General features: G+C 41.0%; 1 protein-coding gene across 1 annotated transcript; it reads left to right on the top strand.

The window, feature by feature from the left end:
- The first annotated feature begins 1,487 nt into the window (after positions 1-1,487).
- Positions 1,488-5,648, top strand: LOC133756129 (ubiquitin-associated protein 2-like). The gene is given in 2 exon segments (XM_062186636.1): positions 1,488-2,255; positions 2,258-5,648. Coding segments are annotated over 2 exon segments (3,384 nt in total). The 5' UTR covers positions 1,488-1,543; the 3' UTR covers positions 4,930-5,648.
- The last annotated feature ends 18,334 nt before the right edge of the window (positions 5,649-23,982 follow it).

Raw genomic sequence — 23,982 nt, 5'->3', positions numbered from 1 at the left:
AGGAATTAGTCACAGCCAGCACTACCAATGAACTCTTATTTTATACACAGCTTCTACATTTGGGTCACAGTTGTACCCAGGCCCTAAGAGAATAAAAGTGGCTATAAAAATAGGCACACTGATGGGGTGGGAGGGGAATGTGTTTAAAAATGTTAGTAAATGATAAAATGTGAAAATTCTTTTCTATCAATCATAGGGACAACTTACCTGGAAGGATGTCAAAAATAAAGCACAGATGACTGATGTTTGTAATTTTAATTATAATTACTGAGAAAGGTTGAAATTAAGATCAGGATTTTTTTAAGCCAAACAGAGTGAGTATTATATAACTGCTTTACTGAGACTTAATTGACATACCACACAACTCACCAGTTTCAAGTGCACAATTTAGTGAGTTTTGCTATAGTCCAGAGTTGTGCAACCATATCAATGTTGGTTAGAACATTTCTGTTACCCATAAGGAAATAATATCCATAAATTCACTTTTCCTTTCCTTGGAAGTCTTTTGTGATCAGTTTCTTTCACTTAGTATAATGTTTTCAAGGTTGATCTATGTTATACAATTTATCTGTACTTTGTTCCTTTTAAGTTCAACACATCTTTAAAGAATGGATTTTATTCAATTTTCAATGAATATTTAAATTATTTGGATATTTAAGATACACTGTGGTCTCTAATATCATTCCTACTAAAAAAAATCCAGAGTTCCTTTAAAAATTGCCAAATTCAAAGTTTGGGGCAAGGATAGTACCAGATAAACCTAGAATATTTTATGCTAAAGGAGCTGTTGACAAAACAACAGAGTCATATCAAAAGGATACCACAGCCAGAGTGAAAGAGCTTCCATTAATCCATAGTATCTTGTGAAATAGAAAAGAAAACCTACATCTAAGATTGAGGATGAGGCATTGGAGGTTTTTGAAAGAAAAGGGCTGTAGGAGTCTTTTAGAATAATGAAATGGCAAAAGGACCAGGAAAACCTTAGGAAGAATGATTGTACAGCAAACAAACACTATGAAACAGTTAAAATTTGGGGGTAAATAGCAATAGTCAAAAAGGAGAGAGGCCAGGGCCAGTGCTGTGGCATAGCAGGTAAAGCCACTGCCTGCAGTGTCAGCATCCCTTATGCATGCCGGTTCAAGTCCCAGCTATTCCTCTTCCGATCCAGCTCTCTGCTATGGTCTGGGAAAGCAGTAGAAGATGGCCCAAATCCTTGGGCCCCTGCACCCATGTGGGAGACCCAGAAGACTCTCCTGGCTCCTGGCTTTGGATTGGCACAGCTCCAGCCATTGTGGCCAACTGGGGAGTTGAACCAGTGGATGGAAGACCTCTCTCTCTCTCTCTCTCCGACTCCTTCTCTGTGTAAAGTCTGCCACAGGCAGACTTTCAAATAAATAAATAAACCTTAAAAAAAAAAAAAAAAAGGAGAGAGGCCAAAAAATTGTCACTTATCATTGTTAATTTTTAAGAGTTCAGGAGAAAGTCCAGCGGGAATAGCAGCGATTTTCTATTTTGTACATACGTTATTTTGTATATACTGTATATGATGACGTCAGTGAGCAGTGACCGTTGCCGAGGTGCTCGGGAAAAATCCCAGATTTCAACAACACAGGCAACACAACCACAAAAGCAAGTGGTACAGGCAACAGCTGAACAGATGCGCCTCGCCCAAGTGATCTTTGATAAGAATGATTCGGATTTTGAAGCTAAGGTTAAGCAGCTTATGGAAGTGACGGGAAAAAATCAAGATGAATGCATAGTGGCCCTACATGACTGTAATGGAGATGTGAACAAAGCTATCAACATATTGCTGGAAGGGAATTCAGACACGACTTCCTGGGAGACTGTAGGGGGGAAGAAGAAAAATTTAGGAAAAGAAAGTTCAGAAAACAAAGAAAATAGAGAGAAAAGAAATGAGAAAGAACCAAGTCGAGGACGTGGCAACACCAACAGGAAAGGACGAGGTGGTAATCGTGGCAGAGAGTTTAGAGGTGAAGAAAATGGAATTGATTGCAATCAAGGGGAAAAACCTTCAGACCGTGGCAAGCGAGCACGTGGTAGAGGATTTGGACGTGGTAGAGGGAGAGGGGCAGGAAGGTTCTCAACCCAAGCCATGGGGACTTTTAATCCTGCGGACTATTCGGATTCCACATCTTCAGATGGGTGTGGAACAAAGCTAGTGATTTGGGAAGCTGCTCAGAATGGTGCAAATGAGGGAAGTGAACTGGCATCAAATGATCACAGCGTAGCTCAGGATCTGCCAAAGGTTCTTACAAACTCAAAGGGGCCTGGAAGAATTCTGTGGAGGAATGGACAACAGAAGACTGGAACGAAGATCTTTCTGAAACAAAGGTGTTCACTTCCTCATCTGTTCCAGGAGAGAATCAGGCCACACCTGGGCAAAGCATTGATCTGGTAGCCTTGCTGCAGAAGTCTGTTCCTCCCAACCAAGCCTCAGAAGCCAACTCATTTGAAACTTCCCAACAGCCGGGTTTTGGCCAAGCCCTTGTCTTCACAAATTCTCAACATAACAATCAGATGGCACCAGGGACTGGCGGCTCCAATGCTGTCAACTCCTATTCTCCTCAAAGTCTGTCATCCGTTCTTGGCTCAGGATTTGGAGAGCTTGCACCATCCAAAATGGGGAACATCACTAGCTCCCAGATTTTGGACCAGTTGAAAGTTCCAAGTTTGGGCCAGTTTACCACCACCCCAAGTTCACAGCAGAATAGTGCGAGTCCCCCCACAACTACTACTTCTTGGGACCTCAAGCCTTCAGCATCCCAGCCCTCTGTCCTTAGTCATTTTGACTTCAAATCTCAGCCTGAGCCATCCCCCGTCCTTAGCCAGTTGAGCCAGCGACAGCAGCACCAGACCCCGGCTGTCCCTGCTCCTCCTCCTGGTTTGGAGTCCTTTCCTTCTCAGGCAAAACTCCGAGAATCCGTGCCGGGAGACAACACCTCCACTGTGAACAAACTGTTACAACTTCCCAGCCTGACTGTGGAAAATATTGCCGTGTCTGCCCACCAGCCGCAGCCCAAACACATCAAACTGCCTAAGCGGCGGATACCTCCAGCGTCTAAGATTCCTGCTTCTGCGGTGGAAATGCCTGGCTCCGCAGATGTCACAGGTTTAAATGTTCAGTTTGGAGCCCTGGAGTTTGGATCAGAACCCTCTCTCTCGGAATTTGGATCAGCTCCAAGCAGTGAGAACAGTAATCAGATTCCCATCAGCTTATATTCAAAGTCTTTAAGTGATCCTTTGAATACCTCTTTACCAATGACCAGTGCAGTCCAGAACTCCACCTATACAACTTCAGTCATTACCTCCTCCAACCTGACCAGCTCGTCCCTGAGCTCCACTAGTCCAGTAACAACGTCTTCCTCCTATGACCAGAGTTCTGTGCACAACAGGATCGCATACCAAAGCTCTGTGAATCCATCGGATGTAGCCTCCGCTGGAACAGTCACGAATGGACATGGCGGTGACCGCAGTCAGCAGACACTGGACACTGCTTCATCCGTTCCAGCTCCAAAGACGACCGACGCTCCCTCTGCCCTCCCAGCTGTGGGCCCCCTGCCCAGCACCACTGTACCCTCCAACTCCCAGCACACTGCCACTCTGCCCTCCTTGTCCCAGCCTGGCGACCTGCCCGGCAGCCCTCTCTCTCAGCTTAGCAGTTCCCTCTCTACTCATCAGAGCAGCCTGTCCTCGCACGCCGCCCTCCCCGCGAGCACGTCCCACACACATGCTGGTGTGGAGAGTGCCGCTCCCCTCCCATCCCCAGCTACCTTCTCAGCGGCAGCCACCTCCGCCTCGAACACCACGACCTCAGGAGCCAGCCTGCCCAGTAGCGTGAACACAGCCAGCGGCCTCTGCCTGGGCGGGAGCACTGTGAGCACGCCCGGCAGCGCCAGGGCCGCGCCCTTGGTGACCTCAGGCAAGCCACCCCCAAACTTACCCCAGGGGGTGCCGCCTCTGCTGCACAGCCAGTACCTCGTGGGCCCTGGAGGACTGCTTCCTGCCTACCCGATCTATGGCTACGATGAGCTCCAGATGCTGCAGTCCTGGCTGCCAGTGGATTACTACGGAATTCCCTTTGCCGCCCCCACAGCCCTCGCCAGCCGAGACGGGAGTTTAGCTAATAATCCGTATTCAGGTGATGTCACAAAGTTTGGCCGAGGTGACTCTGCTTCCCCTGCGCCCCCCACCACGCTAGCTCAGCCCCAGCAGGGCCAGTCCCAGACCCACCACACAGCGCAGCAGCCTTTTCTGAATCCTGCGCTGCCGCCTGGCTACAGCTATACTGGCCTCCCCTACTACACGGGCGTGCCCAGTGCCTTCCAGTATGGGCCCACCATGTTTGTCCCTCCAGCATCGGCCAAGCAGCATGGTGTGAACCTCAGCACCCCCAGCACCCCCTTCCAGCAAGCTGGTGGTTATGGCCAGCACAGCTACGGCACAGGTTATGACGACCTGGCCCAGGGGACGGCGGCGGGAGACTACCCTAAGGCTGGCTATGGTGGATCACCGCAGGTTCCCAGCAAGTCTGCAGGTTCTGGGTCTGGCAAAGGGGTCTCAGTGTCTTCAAGCACCACTGGCCTCCCCGATATGTCCGCTTCTGTGTACAACAAGACTCAGACGTTTGACAAGCAGGGATTTCATGCAGGGACCCCTCCACCTTTCAACCTGCCCTCAGCCTTAGGCTCCACCGGGCCCCTGGCCCCTGGGGCAGCCCCTGGCTATGCGCCCCCACCTTTCCTGCACATCTTGCCGCCCCACCAGCAGCCTCACTCCCAGCTGCTGCACCACCACCTTCCGCAGGACGCCCAGAGTGGCTCGGGTCAGCGCAGCCAGCCCAGCTCCCTGCAGCCCAAGTCTCAAGCCTCCAAACCCACCTACGGCAACTCTCCATACTGGACAAACTGAACCTGAAGACGGTTGGGCTGGGGTAGGGCTTCCCTACATGGAGCACTCCTGGGAGCCCAGTGCCCTGTGCTAGAACTCCTGAGACGTTTAACTGTCAGCCGGGCCTCTGGGGAGCCTGCCGCCCAGACTATTGTATGTAATGTATTTATGTATGTATTTGTAAATGTGATAGAACCTGGGAGAGCCATGCAGCTGCACAGCCCATTTTGCTCTCTCCTTCAAGCACCCGTCCTGCCTAATTTGGGCCTTCCACGTAGCTCCCCTGCCCAGTGGGGTGCTAGTTTGGGTTTCCAGGTCAGGTACCAACGAGGAATCACGACTGATCTCGCTCCCTTATAAACCGCTGTCTTCCCCTGTCATCCTTCATACCCCTGTCTTCGAGAAACTGGTCCTTTTTGTCATTGCTCTTCGTCCCCTTCTGCCGAACCTGTCCAACAAAAACCTGGGCAACCTGTTAGTCTTCATCTCGAGCAGGGGCTGCTGCATCGGGCCGAGTGTGGTCCCCAGACGCTCGCCTCTCTGGTTGACCACTTTAAAAGCAGTCTGAGCTGGGGCTCCGAGACATCGAGCCAGGCAGCTCCCCTTTAGCAATCAGAGACGCTTTCGCCTCCATGAAAGCACGTCTCCAAGCAAAAGTTCCTAGTCCAGTTGTCCTAAGCCAGGGGTGACCGTTTCAGGGGTTTTATCTTGCCCAAACTCCACCTAATAAAATTCTGAGAGCATGAAAAAAAAAAAAAAAAGAGTTCAGGAGAAGAGCAGGAAAAGAAAGAAATCAATGTATTTATTAATTTATAATTTTTATTTATTCATCTGAGAAGAGAGAGAGAGAGAGAGACAGAGAGAGCAATTCCATCTACTGCTTAATCTACAAATACCCATAAAGGCTAAGGAACCAAACAAAATCAGGAGCTGGGAACTCAGCATAGTATCCCACATGGGTGGTAGGGACCCAACTATCTGAGCCATCACTGACGTCTCTGGCATTGTACAATACCTATTTCAGCATCAGAATCTAAGCTGAGTGTGGAGTCCAGGTATTCCCATGTGCAATACAGGGATCCCAAATGCTAAGTCAAATGCCCCCCACAATCCCCACCAAACTACTTTTACTTTGAAGAAATGGCAGTTAAATGGAAGGAACAGGGCATTTATTGAGACTTTTTTTTTGACAGGCAGAGTTAGACAGTGAGAGAGAGAGAAAGAGAGAGAAAGGTCTTCCTTTTTCCATTGATTCACCCACCACGTGGCCACTATGGCCGGCGCGGTGCACTGATCCGAAGCCAGGAGCCAGGAGCTTCCTCCTGGTCTCCCATGCAAGTGCAGGGCCCAAGGACCTGGGCCATCCTCCACTGCACTCCCGGGCCACAGCACAGAGCTAGACTGGAAGAAGAGCAACTGGGACAGAATCTGGTGCCCCGACCGGGACTAGAACCCGGTGTGCCAGCGCCGCAGGCAGAGGATTAGTCAAGTGAGCCGCGGCGCTGACCAAGACTTTTGAAGTAACTAGATAACCACAGTGATGAGAGATTGCTCTAATTTATGAAATATTTAAGCTAATAGATGTAGCAGGCATTGTAGGATTCTGAAAACATCATTTCCCAAAAACCTTAATGAAATATTCTATTCAGGAGCGTGTTATCAAGTCATGTTAAAACCATTAAGGGAAAGTCAGTCAGTAACCAAACTTGACACAAATTATTTCCTAATCCCTCAGGGCAGAGTCTGCCTGTGCAGCAGAAGGACCTGACTGTCATCATCCAGACCCAGTGGTCCACCTGTGCAGTACTACTCACGAGTCACTGCATATCGTGTGCCTGACAGGACTCAGCAAGAAACCCACCGAGTCACCTGTGTCGCTTCCTAACCACAAATGTTCAACCTGAGCCCCTCAAACCTTCAGAAGCTGATTCTTTTCAAGATTCAGAGAGAATAAAGGCTTATAGGAAGGGAGGGGAGGAGGGAGGAGGGAAGAAGGAGGAAGAGAGGAGAGAAGAGGGAGGGGAGATGGGAGGGAGGGAGGGAGAGAAGATAAAGTCAGAATAAAACATTCTTCAAGGAAAGGAAACTGGCTAAATTTCTATAATGTATATGTATTATGAAATAGAAGTTGTGCTTTTTCAAAAGAGGACTGTGCTGACTAGATGCAATGTAAAAAATATTTGACAATCAGATGGGGAGGTTTCAATATTATCTGAAAATGAGACACAATAAAAATGTACTAAAATGAAAAAGTGGCATTTATCAAAAAATAGTTTACAAAATAATATGCACTACAGTCTTCATTTTGCTTAAAATATGATGTGGGTGTAGATGTGGCTATATAGACAGAGGTAGCTTAAAGGATAATATGAGGTGGTTTCTTGAATATGGTCTTAATTTTTTAAATGCTTGCTTATGTGTATTTACTAACTTTCCCCCAATGAATTTGACTTCTTCTGTAATAAATGACTATATAAATGAAATTTAAAAAGGAGTCAGTCTCCAAAAATCAATCACTGAACAATGTTTTAAGACAATAGATGAGAATATCTTATTTTTTAAAAAAGATCTATTTATTTATTTGAAAGTCAGACACACACACAGAGAGAGAGAGAGAGAGAGAGAGAGAGAGAGAGAGGTCTTCCATCTGATAGTTCACTCCCCAATTGGCTGCAACAGCCAGAGATGCACTGAGCCGAAGCCAGGAGCCAGAAATTTCTTCTGGGTCTCCCACATCGGTGCAGGGGCCCAAGGACCTGGGCCGTCTTTTACTGCTATCCCAGGCAATAGCAGAGACCTGGATCAGAAGTGGAGCAGCTAGGTCTCAAAACGGCACCCATATGGAATGCTGGCACTGCAAGCCAGGGCGTTAACCCACTGCACCACAGTGCCGGTCCTGAGAATATCTTATTTAATAAGAGTGAAATAATTTTTTTTAAAGCATATGTCTCTCAGGATTGGTCTCCGTCTATGGCAATGGCATCCCTTATGGGTGCTGGTTCATGTCGTGGCTTCTCCTCTTCCTATCCAGCTCTCCACTTATGGCCTGGGAAAGCAGGGAAAGATGGCCCAAGTGCTTGGGCCCCTTCACCCATGTGGAGATGAAATCTGACTAGCTCCGGCCACTGCAGGTGACGAGTTAGGAAGCTTGTACAGTATGCGGTCCAGCGACAAAGGCTGAGACCTAATCTCAGGGTCCTCCCCCCATAGCAGCTCGACATTTCTAAAGTCCTATTTACAATTCCTTTCAGTTATTACGTTGTGTGTAGGCATCGGGGAAAAAATACAAAAAACAGTTTGAAGAGATGGAGCTATCATCAGTAGTAGACTTGAATATAGCAGGTATATTTGAATTATCAGGCTGAGAATTCAAAACAACCATAACTAAAACGTTAAGGATGGGGTAGGAATTTGATTTTGTGATTAAGATGCCAGGTAGAATGCCAGCATCTCCTATCAGAGTGTGTGGATTCTAGTCCTGCTTTGCTTCTGATTCCAGCTACCTGGTAAGATGAATGGAATGGATGATTGCTCAAGTGGTTGGGCTTTTGGCAGGTGGAAGACCTGGGTTCAGTTCCCAGCTCCTGACTTTGCCCACAGCCATTGCAGGCATTTAGGGAGTGAATCATCATATGGGAGTTCTCTTTGTCTTTCTGCTGTTTCTCTATGTCTTTCTATGTCTCAATTAAAAATGCTAAGTGTTCTCACAAATGATGTAGACAGCAAGGAAGAACAGATGGGCAATGTAAGCAGGGACATGGAAATTCTAAGAAGGAACCAAAAAAATTGCGAGACCTAGAGACTCTGAAACAGAGATGAGTTTACCATTAGTGAGTTTATTGTTTGGACACTAAGGAGGAAAGAATCTCTGAGTTTGAGAATATCCCCATTTCAACCTTCAAAAACAAAAGGGGAAAAGAAAAAAACACTTAAAAAAAAAAGAATACGCAAGAATTTGGGGCAAGCTACTAGAAGTACAAAAAAGAGAAAAAGGAACAGAAGAAATATTTGAAACAATGATAACTGAGAATTTCCTCCCAATTATTTTCCCCACCAGAAACAGATCCAGGAAACTCATGAGGACACCAGATTAACTACACATAGATATATTATATTCAAACTACAAACTAAAAGAAAAATTACCAAAAGAAACCAAAAGGGAAAAACCCCTGACCAGCTGAGGAACAAAGATAAGAATAGCATTCAATTTCTCGTCAGAAAGTTTGCAAGCAAGAAAAAATGGAATGAAATATTAACTCAGAGAAGACGAAAAAATCACCAGCCCAGAATTCTATACTCTGCAAAACTGTACTTTACAGGTAGAGGAAAAATAAAGACCTTTCCTGACAAACAAAAATTCAGGGGATTTGTTGCTACCAGACCTGTTTTGCAACTATTGAAGCATTTTAGAGAGGAGTACAATGTAGGTCAGATATGTGGATCCACAGAAAGTAAGAGTGCCAGAGAAGGTATAAGTGAAAGTAAAATAAAACATTTTTTATCTTCTTCTTTAAAAAATAAATATTTTATTTATTTATTTGAGAGGTAGAGTTACAGAGAGAGAGAGGGAGAGACAGAAAGAGAGAGGTATCCCATCTGATGGTTCACTCCCCAAAGCCAGGAGCAGGAGCTTCTTCCCGGTCTCCCACATGGATACAGGGGCCCAAGGACTTGGGCCATCTTCCATTGCTTTCCCAGGCCATAGTCAGAGAGATGGATCAGAAGCAGAGCAACCAGGACACGAACCAGAACCTATATTGGGATGCTGGCACTACAGGCAGAGGTTTAGACCACTACACCACAGCAGCAGCTTCTTATCGTCTTAATTAACCTAACTGATAGCAGTTTTTTCAAAAAAATAATAATAATGTAGTCAACTACATGTGCATATTACATATATATGTGTAAATACTATGTATGCTTCCATGTAAATGAAATAAATAGCAATGATGCAAGAGATGGGAGGGAAGAATTCGATTTATGTTGTTATTATAATGTTGTTGCCTACCTATGAAGTGGCATAGTGCCATATGGAAATAGATTTTGATTAATATTAAATGGATTTGGGGCAGAACACAAAATTAAAGAAGTATAATGTATATGCTAAAGAGAGAATCATAAAATGCTCAATTGAAACTACAAAGGACAAAAAAAGAGTGGGAAACAAAGGAAAAACAAGGGTGACAAGCAGGAAACAGTAAGAAATATGGTAGAAAATGACTCAGCTGCATCAATAATCATTTTGAGCATCAATATCTTAATGCACCCATTAAATGATTGTTAATTGAATGAAATAACAAGACTCAACTATATGCCCTAAGAAACACATTTTAGTTATAAAAATGCATATGGATTAACAATAGATTGAGGAGGATACATTAACACTAATAAAGGAAAGCAGAAATCACTCTTTTCATTTCAGATAGTGGAGACTTCAACCAAAGAAAGTTACCATGAATTAATAGAGGCATTACTTCAGGACAAAGGGTCCATTCTTAACAGTAACATTCTGTACAATCCTTAGCATATGCATACCTGAAAACAGAACATCAAGACACAAAAGCAAAAATTGATAAAACTGCAAATAGTGTTCTTTCAGAAGTGGATATATATATAAATTGAAGAAAAATCAGTAAAGATGTAACTGAACTCAATAACATTATAAATCAATTAAATGTAATTGAAATATATACACTGCTTCACCCAACAGCAGCAGAATACACATTCTTCACAAACTCAAATGGAACATTTACTAAGACCACATTCTGGACTATCAAACACATTGTAACTAATTTAAAAGAACAGAAATCATGAAATATCTTACATAATTGAACTAGAATTTAATAACTGAAAGATTACTGGAATACCCCCATATACTTGGAGATTAAAAATAATTCTAAGGGCTACATAAGTCAAAGAAAAAACATCTCAAGAGAAATGTGTAAAATATTTTGAACTGGGCCAGGGCTGTGGTGCAGCAGGTTAAAGCCCCTGGCCTGCAGCACCACCATTTGAAATGGTTGCCAGTTCGAGTCCTGGCTGCCCACTTCTGATTCAACTCCCTGCTATTGTGCCTGAGAGAATAGAGGAGAATAGCCCAAGTCCTTGGGTTCTTGCACCTGTAAATGTCTAGTATATTTTAATCTTAATGTTCCGGGATCTTGTCTTAAGCTTAGAGAAACATTTTAAGCTTAGACATAAACGAGACAGGCAACATGGTAAAGCTGAGAATTTATTTGGGGAAGCAAGAGGAATACACAGGAACTTAAGGGTTTTATTAAGGGAGGAGGGGGTCAGAAAGATAAACTAGGGGTTCCATACCAGGCAGAGCATAATGGGGGCCATGTGCAGGAAGCTACAGGCCAGAAACCGCATGGGCAGGAGCGGCAGCACAAACGGGTGGCCTGCATGAAGCCCACAGAAAGCAGGGAAGGGGGGGCAGTGTTCTCCATGCCTCTTATTCACTTCCAAAAGGGGAGTGGTTACATAGTATGATTGGCAGGTAGGTGTATACAGGGGAGATCAGGTAGGGGCAGGGGTGCATGGTCTCCAGCTCACAAATCTAATCAATCATATCCTATCTTCCTGATTGGGCCCCATATCACATGCACATGAGAGACCCAGAAGAAGATCCTGGCTCCTGGCTTCAGATCAGCTCAGCTCTGGCCATTGCAGCTATTTGGGGAGTGAACCAGCAGATGGAAGACCTTTCTTTCTCTCTTTCTACCTTTTTTGGTAACTCTTTCTTTCAAATAAATAAAATAAATCCTTTAAAAAAATTTTTGAACTAAATGAAAATGAAAATAGTCAACTTTTTTTAAGTTTTCTTTTTGGGAGGTAGAGCTACAGACAGTGAGAGGGAAAGACAGAGAGAAAGGTCTTCCTTCTGCTGGTTCACTCTCCCGATGGCCGCAACGGCCAGAGCTGCCCCGATCCGAAGCCAGGAGCCAGGTGCTTCTTCCTGGTCTCCCATGTGGGTGCAGGGGCCCAAGCATGTGAGCCATCTTCTACTGCTTTCTCAGGCCACGCAGAGAGCCAAATTGGAAGAGGAGCAGCCAGGACCAGAACTGGCACCCATATGGGACACCGGCACCGCAGGAGGAGGACTAACATACTGTGCCATAGCGCCAACCCCAGTCAACTTTTAAAACAAGAATTTTTATACTAAAGGAAGCAATGAAATAGCCTTCAAAAATAATTTGAAACAAAAGCATTAAAATATAGGAATATCCCATACAACCTTTTAAATAAAATTACACAAAAAATAATATCCAGAGTTCTGGTTCCATAAAAATGTGCCCAAGAACCAAGAGAGACACTCTCTGGTTTGATAAGTCTAAATATGCTATAAAAAGCTCACCATTTTCCCCCCAAAGAATTAAAAATTAACTCCATCATGGCCTCAACTCAAAATTATTATGGAAACACCATAGTGTAATGGGGCCGACGCCATGGAGTAGCAGATAGAGCCACTGCCTGCAGTGCTGGTATCTCATATGGGTGCCAATTTGAGTCCCAGGTGCTCCACTTCCCATCCAGCTCTCTTCTATGGCCTGGGAAAGCAGTGGAAAATGGCCCAAGTCCCTGCGCTCCTGCACCCACCTGGGAGACTCAGAAGAAGCTTCTGGCTCCTGGTTTCTGATCAGCCCACCTCTGGCTATTGTGGCCATTTGGGGAATGAACCAGCAGATGGAAGACTTTCTCCCTCTCTCTCTGCCTCTGCCTCTCTGTAACTCTGGCTTTCAAATAAATAAATAAATCTTTAAAAAAAAAATGAACTTTAAACACGGAAGACCAAAGCTCTTGCCCATGTTTTCTCAGTCATTTTATGTTAGGAAATTAACCAAAATTCTGCCTTTTCAAAAATATTCCTAATTTATTCTTTGATCTTCCTTTGATCTTTTACTGAGAGATTTTCTTCCTTTACCTTCTTTCATAGCAATGATCATGTTTCTATGTCCAGCACATTGTTAAGCATCTTTTGCAGGGCTGGATGGGTGGTGACAAATTCTTTCAATTTCTGTTTGTTATGAAAGGTCTTTATTTCAGCTTCATTCACAAATGAGAGCTTTGCAGGGTATAATATTCTGGGATGACAGACTTTTCTCTTAAGACTTGGACTATATCTCACTGTTCTCTCCTAGCCTGTAGGGTTTCTGATGAGAAGTCTGCTGTGAGTCTAATTGGAGATCCTCTCTTGTACATTTTAGAATCTTCTCTTTATGTTTCACTGTGGTGAGTTTGATTACAATGTGTTGTGGCAAGGATCTTTTCTGGTCATGTCTACTGGGAGTTCTGCATGCTTTCTGTACTTTGATGTCCCTTTTTTTCTCCAAACCTGAGAATTTTTCTGCTATTATTTCACTAAAAAGGCCTTCTAATCCTTTCTCTCTCTCCATGCCTTCAGGAACTCCTAGAACCTGAATGTTGGGTTCACTTCACATATTTATCTAATATCTATTAGATGTAGTGCCTTCTTAATGATCTTTATTACTTTTATTTTTCATTCAGGAATTGGGCAATACTTCAGTCCATAAAATACAAAAGAAAAAAAAAAAAAAAACCAGCCGGCTTACTTTTCTCTTAAATCTGATATAAGGAAATCAAGATAAAATGTTCATGAAAGCTCTCTTAAGCTGTTAAAAAATATATGTGCAAATAAAATATTCTTAAATTTAAATTAAACATTTTAAGATAATTATAGGTTTTTTTTTAAAAAAAAAAAGACTAATTATTTACTTTCAGAGCAATTACAGAGAGAGAGAGAATGTCTTCTATCTGCTGGTTCTCTCCCCAAAAGACTGGGACTGGATCAGCTGACACTAGGAGCCAAGAACTCCATCTGGGTCTCCCACGCAGGTGCAGGGGCCCAAGCACTTGGGCCATCCTCTGCTGCTTGCTGAGGCACACTAGCATGGAGCTGGATTGGAAGTGGGGCTGCCCAGACTTGAACCATCACCCATATGGGATGCCAGTGCCACAGGTGACAGGTTAACATGCTGTGCCACAATGCTGGCCACATGATTATAGGTTTCACAAAACTTGTGCCATGCTATCTATCCCCTTAGGAATATCTTAAGTAAGAATATATTTCTGGCCGGCGCCATGGCTCACTTGGCTAATCCTCTGCCTGCGGTGCTGACACCCAGGTTCTAGTCCCGGACAGGTTTTCTCCCAGATTCTGTCCTGGTTGCTCTTCTTCCAGTCCAGCTCTCTGCTGTGGCCTGGGAGTGCAGTGGAGGATGGCCCAAGTGCTTGGGCCCCTGCACCTGCATGGGAGACCAGGAGGAAGCACCTGGCTCCTGGCTTCGGATGGGCACAGCACGTCAGTCGTAGCAGTCATTTGGGAGGTGAACCAACAGAAGGAAGACCTTTCTCTCTGTCTCTCTGTCTCTCTCTCTCTGTCTAACTCTGCCTGTAAAAAAAAAAAAGAAGAAGAATATATGTTTCTGCAAATACTTCTATAGATATTAGAGGACTTTAAGTTTTTTAAATAGAAATAACATGAATTTTTCATTTCAACCTAGTTTAAGAACTTTCTTAAGTAAATCAAGGTATAAATTAATAATCATGATAAATACAGAAATGCTGCCACCACATTAATGTTAAAAAGAGTTCTAAACTGTTGGTTCAGCATAGATATCCAAAGGCAAATTGTCTTTGAGAGATAATTAAGAGATTGGGAGATTCTATTACTTTGCAATTCATCTCACAAATGAGTATCTTATTTCCAATGCTGTTCTGAAAGTGAAGATTATAAAAAGAATTTATTTTTATTTCCATATTAAATTATTTCTAAAATATAATATAGTTTTTTGGTTCATGAAGCATAGGGGTTCCATTTGGTTTACAATGGTTAAGTAATTTTCAGTCATTTTGTTTTGTTTTGTTTTGTTTTCTTCTGGGCTTTTTTTTTTTTTTTAACCAAGAGAGCTTGTGTTCCCCTTCTTCTTATTTTTGAACAATAGATCTTTTAAAGACAGGAATCCAATGACCTTCTTTAAGGGTCATTTGGAACCTTGGGCAAACTGTAATACTTCTTACTGATGGATTTCCACACACAGCCCCTGGAGACGCTGAGTCTCTGGTAAACAGAGTCCAGGGAAACACAAACCTGGATCTGTCTGCCAACTCGTTATTAATACATCTGAATGGCCTGAACCCCTGACCTATGCAGTGCATCTCTAAGTACAGCCTCCCGCCTTCCTCCCTCTTCTCTTGGCACTGTGGTGCTTGCTGGCTTTGCTTGCTTGCTTTCATACTTTGCATTCATGTAACCCCTGTTCCAATATGAAGGCAGATTTATTTTGTTTTCCACATCTGTTCTCCTCAGTCCCGTTGATACCACTTCACGGCAAGATGAACTAGAGAAAGAAAATAAGCAGAGCATGTGGGACTGCTGGGAACGGACAGAGAGCTTTCTTCCTTTGATGTCCAAAGTCATGTTTCTCCTACAGAGCTTCCTCTACGCATTGGGGAAAACGTTGTGAAGTTTGGTTAGAGAAAAAAAGAACAGACAGCTAGACACTGAAATTTAAAGGTATTCTTTACATAGTCATTAAATATTAACCTAAGTATTGAAAAACAAACTTGAGGTGAACTTCCTCAAGTTGCATATGCAAGTGCATGTATAAATAAAATTATTTGACATATTTAACTCAAGATCTAAAGTGAAAGCATTCTTCAGATGAGAATCTGACAGTAAAAAGAAATGTTTTATCACAACCAGGACCATGGTAATCTTGCTACAAAACATGAACTCTTCTGAATCTTCCTGCTAATATAGCTGTATCAGAGCTTGAATAGCTTAATTTCAATGATCTTTAATTTCCACATACTCAATTACTAAATAATTATTAGTACTAACACATATAAATGTGTATATAAGCATATATATTCATCAGATATATGTATACATACACTCATTGTCCAATTAATTCACTAACCTTTGTGCAAACTGTGAATCTAAAATCTAGCCTATTTTTGTTTTCCTAAAAGAATTAAACAAAAGCTCTTCTGGGCATTGAAATCTATGCCTAACCACAATTTTAATTTTGCATCCATTTCTTAGTATGTATTTTTCTTCAGGTAAAAAGAAATAATCAAACTGTAGTTCCAGTTTAGCCCAAATAATTTGCCCCCAAAGAGATTATAGAGACTCTTAAAATTTTTAATTGTATCATTGTTAGGCAAGAACAGTACCATTCCTCCCCTACTGCTTCACACAAAATAAAACTCCAGATATGTGTTCATGGCTGTGAATGTGGAAGACATTGTGCATAGTGCCTAAAAGTCTTAAATCTGAGCTGAGAGAAAATTAGTGCTATTGCAAGCATTGAAAAACCAGGGAATCATTTCATTGTCAGGACCCAGTAACCAACAGATGCCTAGAATTCCATGTATTTTAAGGGCAAACCATTCAATGACTCCTTTGACACCCAAAGTATGCCAATAATTCAATGTATTAGTTGGATGCAAATTTTACACAATAAGGTATGGAAGGCAAACTGTAATTGGGAGTGCCAGAGTGAATGGAGCTCTATCCCTTGACAGGGCCCATTGTTGAACTCCAGCCTGAACCTCCAACCCTTTACTTTGCAGGCATACAATAGCCTTTGATATGAGATGGTGGGAAACGGACTTGGAGGCTCATTTCACATTCAGTTGCAATTCATCAGTTTGGCGGGGACTTTTAGCAGCTTTAATGACCACAGCAATTGATGGTTAAATCAATTTGTGCCGGTGACAGCATGGCTGGCCTCTAGACTGTAACAATCCAGGATTGCACCAGGCAGAAAAGACTCTGTTATTCAGATGTGCACGGCTCCTACCCAGCTCAGAGTGAGAACAACAGAGAGAGAGTCTCTCACAAGGCAGACCCTAGAGAATGCACACAATCACTCCATTTGGCCGCACAATGCCGGGGCTTCTTTGTAAACTGGTTCAGTAGATTTTTTTAAAAGCATTGTTGCAAGTAAAAATATACAGTAGAGGATAAAGATTTCTAATATTTAACTATATCCTAAGAGAAAGTAGCAAACCAGAAAGAATTTAACCTTTGTTTCCTTGATCGAAATGGGTGGTCCTGCTCCAGACACCCCTCCTCCCAGAAAAAATAGAAAGAAAAGGAAAGAAAATCAGCAGTAGAGATTATGAGAGAGCAGGTTTACATTTAGAAAAAGCAGGGTGAAAAGAGAACTAAAACAACAACTCCGCATTGTTAAAAACAAGGAAAAATTGCTCCCTCTTCTGTTGATTAGAGGTATTTTTCCCAAATAAGAGATCTTTAAATTTTTAAATATAAATGTTTACAAGGAAAAATATAGCAATGTCAGCATATATGGGAGAGCCAGGATGGTTATACAGTTTATTTCCAAAAAAATTTTAAATAAATAAATACTTTGCTAAGCCTATTCTTCAATGTTTGAAAAATTTATAAGCAAAATTGACATTTTAAAAATGGGGAAAAGGACAGAAATTCATTTCATATTCATAACTTTTTGTGCCAGCATAAAAATATTGCAATGACTAATTAAATCATAAATGATACTTTGCAAGTCTTCATAAAATGTACTACCTAATTCCTCTGTAATAGTGGGAGATTCCAATAGATTATGTGAACATCTGAATCATGCTGTCTGGAATAACTTAAGGTTTATAGATATGTTTTAACAGACTTTTAAGATATGAGAACTAATTTAAATAACTGTCTAGGACATTTTTGTAACAAGTTTTAATGCTGTCATTTTTGAAAAACAGTAATGCCCAGAAATTAGGTATACACATTTTTAAATTAAGGACTTGATGAAATTGATGATAAGGATGTAATCTCTATGATTCTGAATTACCTTTTATACCCTATTAAGTATCAAACAAAAAATACATTTTTTTTAAAGCTATGATGAAGAAAGAGGGATAGAACGTGGGTAGATCCATGGAGATGGTTTGCACAAAACTGCAGCTATAGCACTGTGAAAAAAACAATGTAAAGAACATTTTCCAACAGATTTGTCTAAACATTGAAAGAATATTGAGGTTGTACAGAGGAGGTCTTGGCACTGAGTCCAGAAGCTGTACTTGGTAACTGAGGAGGGGGAAGGAAAGGAGGCAAGTTTCCATGGCAATGCTGGTGCTGAGCACAAATGGAGCAGCATGCATCTTCCCAAGGGAGGATGGGAGCATGAAAAGTGAAAATGGAGGGGGAAGGGCAAAGCAGCTTCTACAGGGCCAGTTTATGCTGAATAACTGTTATGGAGCTGTGACGTGATCTATAGTGGCACATATATTCCGAAAAATCTGACATCCTTTTGTAGTAACTTTCCAGAGCATTAAAGATCACTTTGGGAATATATATTTATCTTATTATTTCCATTTTAAATATGTAAATATATTGAATTCTTCTTGTATACATTGTCTTCAACCTTTAGAATAAAATACTATGAGATGACTACAATAGAACTTTGTGTAGATTATTTCCTTATCCTTATGCATGTAAGTCAAGTTTATATGAGGGAAAAAAAAGCTTTTCTTTATTTCTCTTAGTTTCAAAGACAGATAGATGTCTTGAATGTGAAACTGTTATTCACAATCCTAACAATAATATTTCTTCTCTCACAAAGCAGTACATTATACCTAAGGAATAAGACTATATGAAAGCTAACATTATTTATCTAATTGAAACTATCATTATTATGATTCAATATAAAGATATAAAGAGTAATGGCACTAAGAAGACGCAACAAATAAGGGCTAATTTTTCTTCAATTTTCTAGAAGTAAACACATTACTACCAAAGAAAAACCCTTTTATTGGAGATCAGATTTTAACACAAATTAGCATTCAGTAGAAGAATCCTGAAAAAACATAGACTTGATTTCACAGGATTGAAATTGAAAACACTGCCTGATGGTTTTAGTAGCAAAAAACATGGATCATAACGTACACCAGTCTGTAACTCAAGGGTGGTGACTCTATTTGCCTTTTCCACATAATATTCCCAGCACCCACCATAGAGCCTACACACAGCAGATTCTCACTCTGTATTTGTTGACTACTGAAAGAATAAGTAGAACCATTTGCCAAAATTGTGAGACACAACTGGTAAATGCACAGGAAAGAAAGGCACCTGTACTTGCTGTGTTCAACATAATAGGCAGCATGCTCATGTTATCCAACTTAATGCCCACAGATTCCTAGAAAGTTCACTCTTACCATCCTCGCTTTACAAGTAAGAAAAGAGAGTCTGTAAAGGATGTTATATTTCCCAGGTTTATACCACTAAAAAAGCTGAAATTCAACTTCAGCCCTAACTAAAAACACAGCTCATTATCTTTCACTTTCTAGATGCTTCTTACTTTAGGTCAGATAACATTGACTACCTCCCAATCTGTTCTAAACAGAAGAACTAAAATACAAAGGATTGTGAATTCTTGTTAGTCTCCCTGGGACCCCTTGGAAAGTTCAGAAAATCATGCTTCCAATCAGTCCTGTTCCTTTCTAGCCAGTAGATGCCAGAAACTGAAACTCAAAATTGAATTAACCAAGTATAATTCTAAACCCTTTATATATACTTAAATGAAAACTCTCTAAATGTAAAAAAAAAAAGAAAGAAAGAATATTTGTTTTTCTTAGTCCTTTTGGAATCCTGATGCTAATCACATTCCCATTAAGTGCTGTTTTCCACAGTCTATGATTCAGTCTCAATGAAGAGAATGCCCTTCTAGACTGGAAAAGCTTTACCCAAATCTGTCCCAATTCCTTCCTTTCCTCAGCCTCCTTGAATTTACTCCCTTTGAAAAATCAATTCTAGTGACTCCAATGGAATTTCCATTCAGTCATCAATATATCTTAATATAGACAATATTTTCATAGAATAATCTCTCCACTATGTTTTTCTGGTCTTCTCTTTCCTCTGAAATACAGGCTATTTGATTTTCTTCTGTACATCAAAGGTCATAACACTTTCAAGTTCCAATCAACATTTTCAGACCACTGTTCTTTCACTCTTTAAAGGTAGGATGCACCATTATTAATGTATGGGCAGATAACATGGTAGACATTGTCTTAGGACATCGTTTTATTTCCCATGATTCTCACATAAACTCCATGAAGTAATAGTTTTACACATAAAACATTCTAAGAAAGTAAGTTTCAAATGGATTCAGAAACACCTAATTTTGAAGTGGAATGAGAATTTGAGTGCCCAAATCAAATTATCTTCATAGCATCATGTTTCCTCCCTACCTGACCAAACTAGCCTCTTCCATCTTCATTTCTGCTATCTAGCAGCCTCCATATAACTCCTCAGAATCATTGAAGACTCCTACCCTTGATTAATAACATTTCTCTCCATTGGCAACTTGAGCACACATCTTAGTACAGCACTAACATCTTCCTCAATAATCTTTTCCTACAGAGATCATTTTTAAGTAAATAATAAGTAAATCTATAAGCAAATGACTTATGGATGAAAGATAGATACAAGAGTACTTCCAAAGCTCTGTGGAAAAATCTAATTAAAAGATATGTTTATTTTAGTGAAAAAAATTGAAATGTACTCATTGGTTTTCATAGGATGCATTCCCATAAACTTTTTGAAGATCTCTTTATTGGACTACAATTTTTGAGGCAAAATAAATTTATCAATCCCATTTTTGAAGTGCCCTCATAGAGATAGATAGATAGATAGATAGATAGATAGAACAAGACAGACTAGTCCCCAGTATGGTGCATTAAGAAATAAAATCCAGTATGATTGAGAGAGCTGAGAATGAATGTAGAGATAAGGATTAAAATATAGGTGAGAGCTAGGGTAGAAGTGAGGGTGAGGGTTTCAGGGCAAGGAAGAGGTAGAAAAATGGTACAGGAGAAGGCCCTTAAGAAAGATGAGATGAGTTCTGAAGAATGAGAGATATCAAAAATTCTATCATGTTCTGAATTGTCATATGCTTAAAAGGTGTATATGCTCAACAACAATTAAAACAGTCAATGTTCTTATCTAATATTCAAGTTTGGAGTCACCTGAGCTTATATACTGTTTCAGAATTTATCCATTTTATTTTCAACTATCATTCTACATATTGCAAATTCAGAAACAATAGATCAATGACTCAAAAGTTATTTATCTGGCTGGCGACGTGGCTTAACAGGCTAATCCTCCGCCTTGTGACGCCGGCACACCGGGTTCTAGTCCCGGTTGGGGCGCTGGATTCTATCCCGGTTGCCCCTCGTCCAGGCCAGCTCTCTGCTATGGCCCGTGAAGGCAGTGGAGGATGGCCCAATTCCTTGGGCCCTGCACCCACGTGGGAGACCAGGAGAAGCACCTGGCTCCTGGCTTCAGATCAGCACAATGAGCCAGCCGCAGCAGCCATTGGAAAGTGAACCAATGGCAAAAAGGAAGACCTTTCTCTCTGTCTCTCTCTCTCACTATCCACTCTGCCTGTCCAAAAAAAAAAAAAAAAAGTTATTTATCAAAGCAAAATAATGAAGAAATTATTACAACTAAGAAAGTCATAAATTATGGAAAAAACAGGATAGTGTGTGTTGTGATTCTGTCCAACACAATTGAATCTGCAATCGTCATTACTTAATAAATTGAAGATGATAAAACAAGAGTAGGCTTCCTAATGACAAGTATCTGGAAAATGAATTTTAGTGAACCAATGGTCACTTTGTCTCACTATATTATCTGTTAAGATGTATTGAATAATAGTATAAAAACATTAAAGTTTCTACATGGTTTTCAAAAAAGCAGAGAACCTCACCAGTAAGCCAACATTTTCCAGAATGAGGACCAAATGATGCTTTCTAGATTGATTAATTTGCCTGGCAGGGAAGAAACTAAAATTGAGGCACTATTTAAAGTAATTTGTCTCATAGCATAAACAGGTATGACATCTGTACATACCAGCTTACTTTGCATAATGTCAATTGTGTATAATTTAGAAGAGTGATTGCTGTTTGTGTATGATAACACATAATTTGCTTTACAGTTTTACAGATCTCACTAATATGTAGAGCTAAAACTAGGTCCTAGTGTGTGTGAGATACATGGGAACATAGAATTAAGTGATTATTTGTTCTATTTATCTCTGAAAATTTTCACTGAGGTAGATGTAGAAGTAAGGTAATTACTTGTCAGGGCTCATTTACATAGATACTGACAAATTTTCAACTATGAATACAACAAAATATGCTGCTACACAGATAAAGCTAATTGCTCCTGAATATCAATCAATAAACATCTTCACTCAAACAGAACTACAGCAAGCAAGCACCATCTCCAGATGCTGAGTTAGTATTGGAAGAAACATGGAGCTTTATGGTCATAATTAAATGGGATCACTGAGCATAAGATTTATTTAGTTTAATTTTTATGTATTATAGAGGCAGAGAGTAGGGGAAGCAGGGAGATGGGAAAAGAGAGAAAGAATTCCCATACATTGGTTCACTCCCCCAAATGACCAAAATTGCCCAAGACTGAGGCCAGGGACTGAGAATTCAGCTCAGGTCTCCCACATTGGGTGTCAGGTACCCAATTACTTGAACCACCACTGCTACTTTTTTAAAAAAGTATATTTTATTTATTTATTTATTTGAAAGTTAGAGTTACAGAGAGAGGGGGCGAGAGAGAGAGAGTCAGAGAAAGAGAGATCTTCCATCTGCTGGTTCACTCTCCAAATGACTGCAACACCCAGGGCTAGGCCAGACCGAAGCTCAGAGCCAGGAGATTCTTCCTGGTCTCCCAGGTGGATGCAGGGGCCCAAGGACTTTGTCCATCTTCTGCTGCTTTCCCAGGAACAGCAGAGAGCTGGATCAGAAGAGGAGCAGCCAGGACAGGAACCTGCGCCCGTATATGGTATGCCAGCAATGTAGGCAGCAGTTTTACCCACTACATCACAGTGCCTTGCCCCTATCACTGCTACTTTTAACTATATTAATCTATTTGCAAGGAAGAGACAGGTAGAAGAGTGATTTTTAATGCTTTAATGATACATAGGTAGATAAATTTTTTGAAACTATAAAAAGTTCCCTGGATGTTAGCAGGAAAAAAACTACCTATTTTGGAAGAAAAAATAAAAGGTTAACACTGATAGTGCTCACCATTATTCAAAGTGATATTCTCAAACACTCATCTTGAATAACCTACAGTTGTCACTTAAATATTTTTAAAAGTTAGGAATCATCTGAAAAAAACTATCAGCATTTCTTTACAAATATGGAATTGTATTAGTAGGTAAGGGGCTAAAAATTCCATGCTTCCTCTACCTTTCAGGTTTTTTTTTCACACATTGGAGAAATGCATACCATATTTTCAAGACGGGTTTTTTCCTGTTGTGGTAAGAAATACATAACATAAAATTCACCATCCATAAACGCTAAAAGCTAAAATTACCATCTTCACCACTTTTAAGTGTGCAGTATATTTTACATTGTTGTGTAACAGACCTCCAGGACTTTTTTGTTGTTCAAAACTGAAACTCTATATCCATTAAACAACACCTCCCCATTTCCCCTTCCTTCAGTCCCTGGCAACCAACATTCTACTTTCCGTTACTATGAGTTTGACAACCTTAGAACCTCAAATAAGTGAAATCAAACAATATTTGTCTTCCATTGACTACCTTATTTACTTACCATCATATCATCAAGTTTATCTATGTTGTAACAGGATTTCCTTATCTTTTAAAGTGAATTAATATTTCACTTTGGTATTTACATTTTCTTTACTCAGCAATCGACATTTGTGTTATTTCTATCTCCTTACTACTATCAATAATGCTGCAATGAACGTGAGTATGTAGATATGTCAAGACCCTGTTTTCAAGTATTTTTGTATATGCACCTAAAAGTAGTCTGTCTAGATCATATGTTAATTCTACTTTTAATTGCATTTATTTGAGAGGCAGAAAGAAACAGACAAACAAACAGAGCTCCAAACTGCTGCTTCAATTCCCCCAAATGCCTAAACCAACCAAAGCTAGGGTGGGCTAGGTTGAAGCCAGGAGCTGAGAACTCAACCCAGGTCTTTGATTTATAGTAGGAATCCGACTAGTTGACTAACCATTGCTATCT

The sequence above is a fragment of the Lepus europaeus genome, chromosome 3 (genome assembly GCF_033115175.1).
Source record: "Lepus europaeus isolate LE1 chromosome 3, mLepTim1.pri, whole genome shotgun sequence".
In the NCBI taxonomy this organism is placed as follows: Eukaryota; Metazoa; Chordata; class Mammalia; order Lagomorpha; family Leporidae; genus Lepus; species Lepus europaeus.
This window is presented reverse-complemented; position numbering and strand designations above follow the sequence as displayed.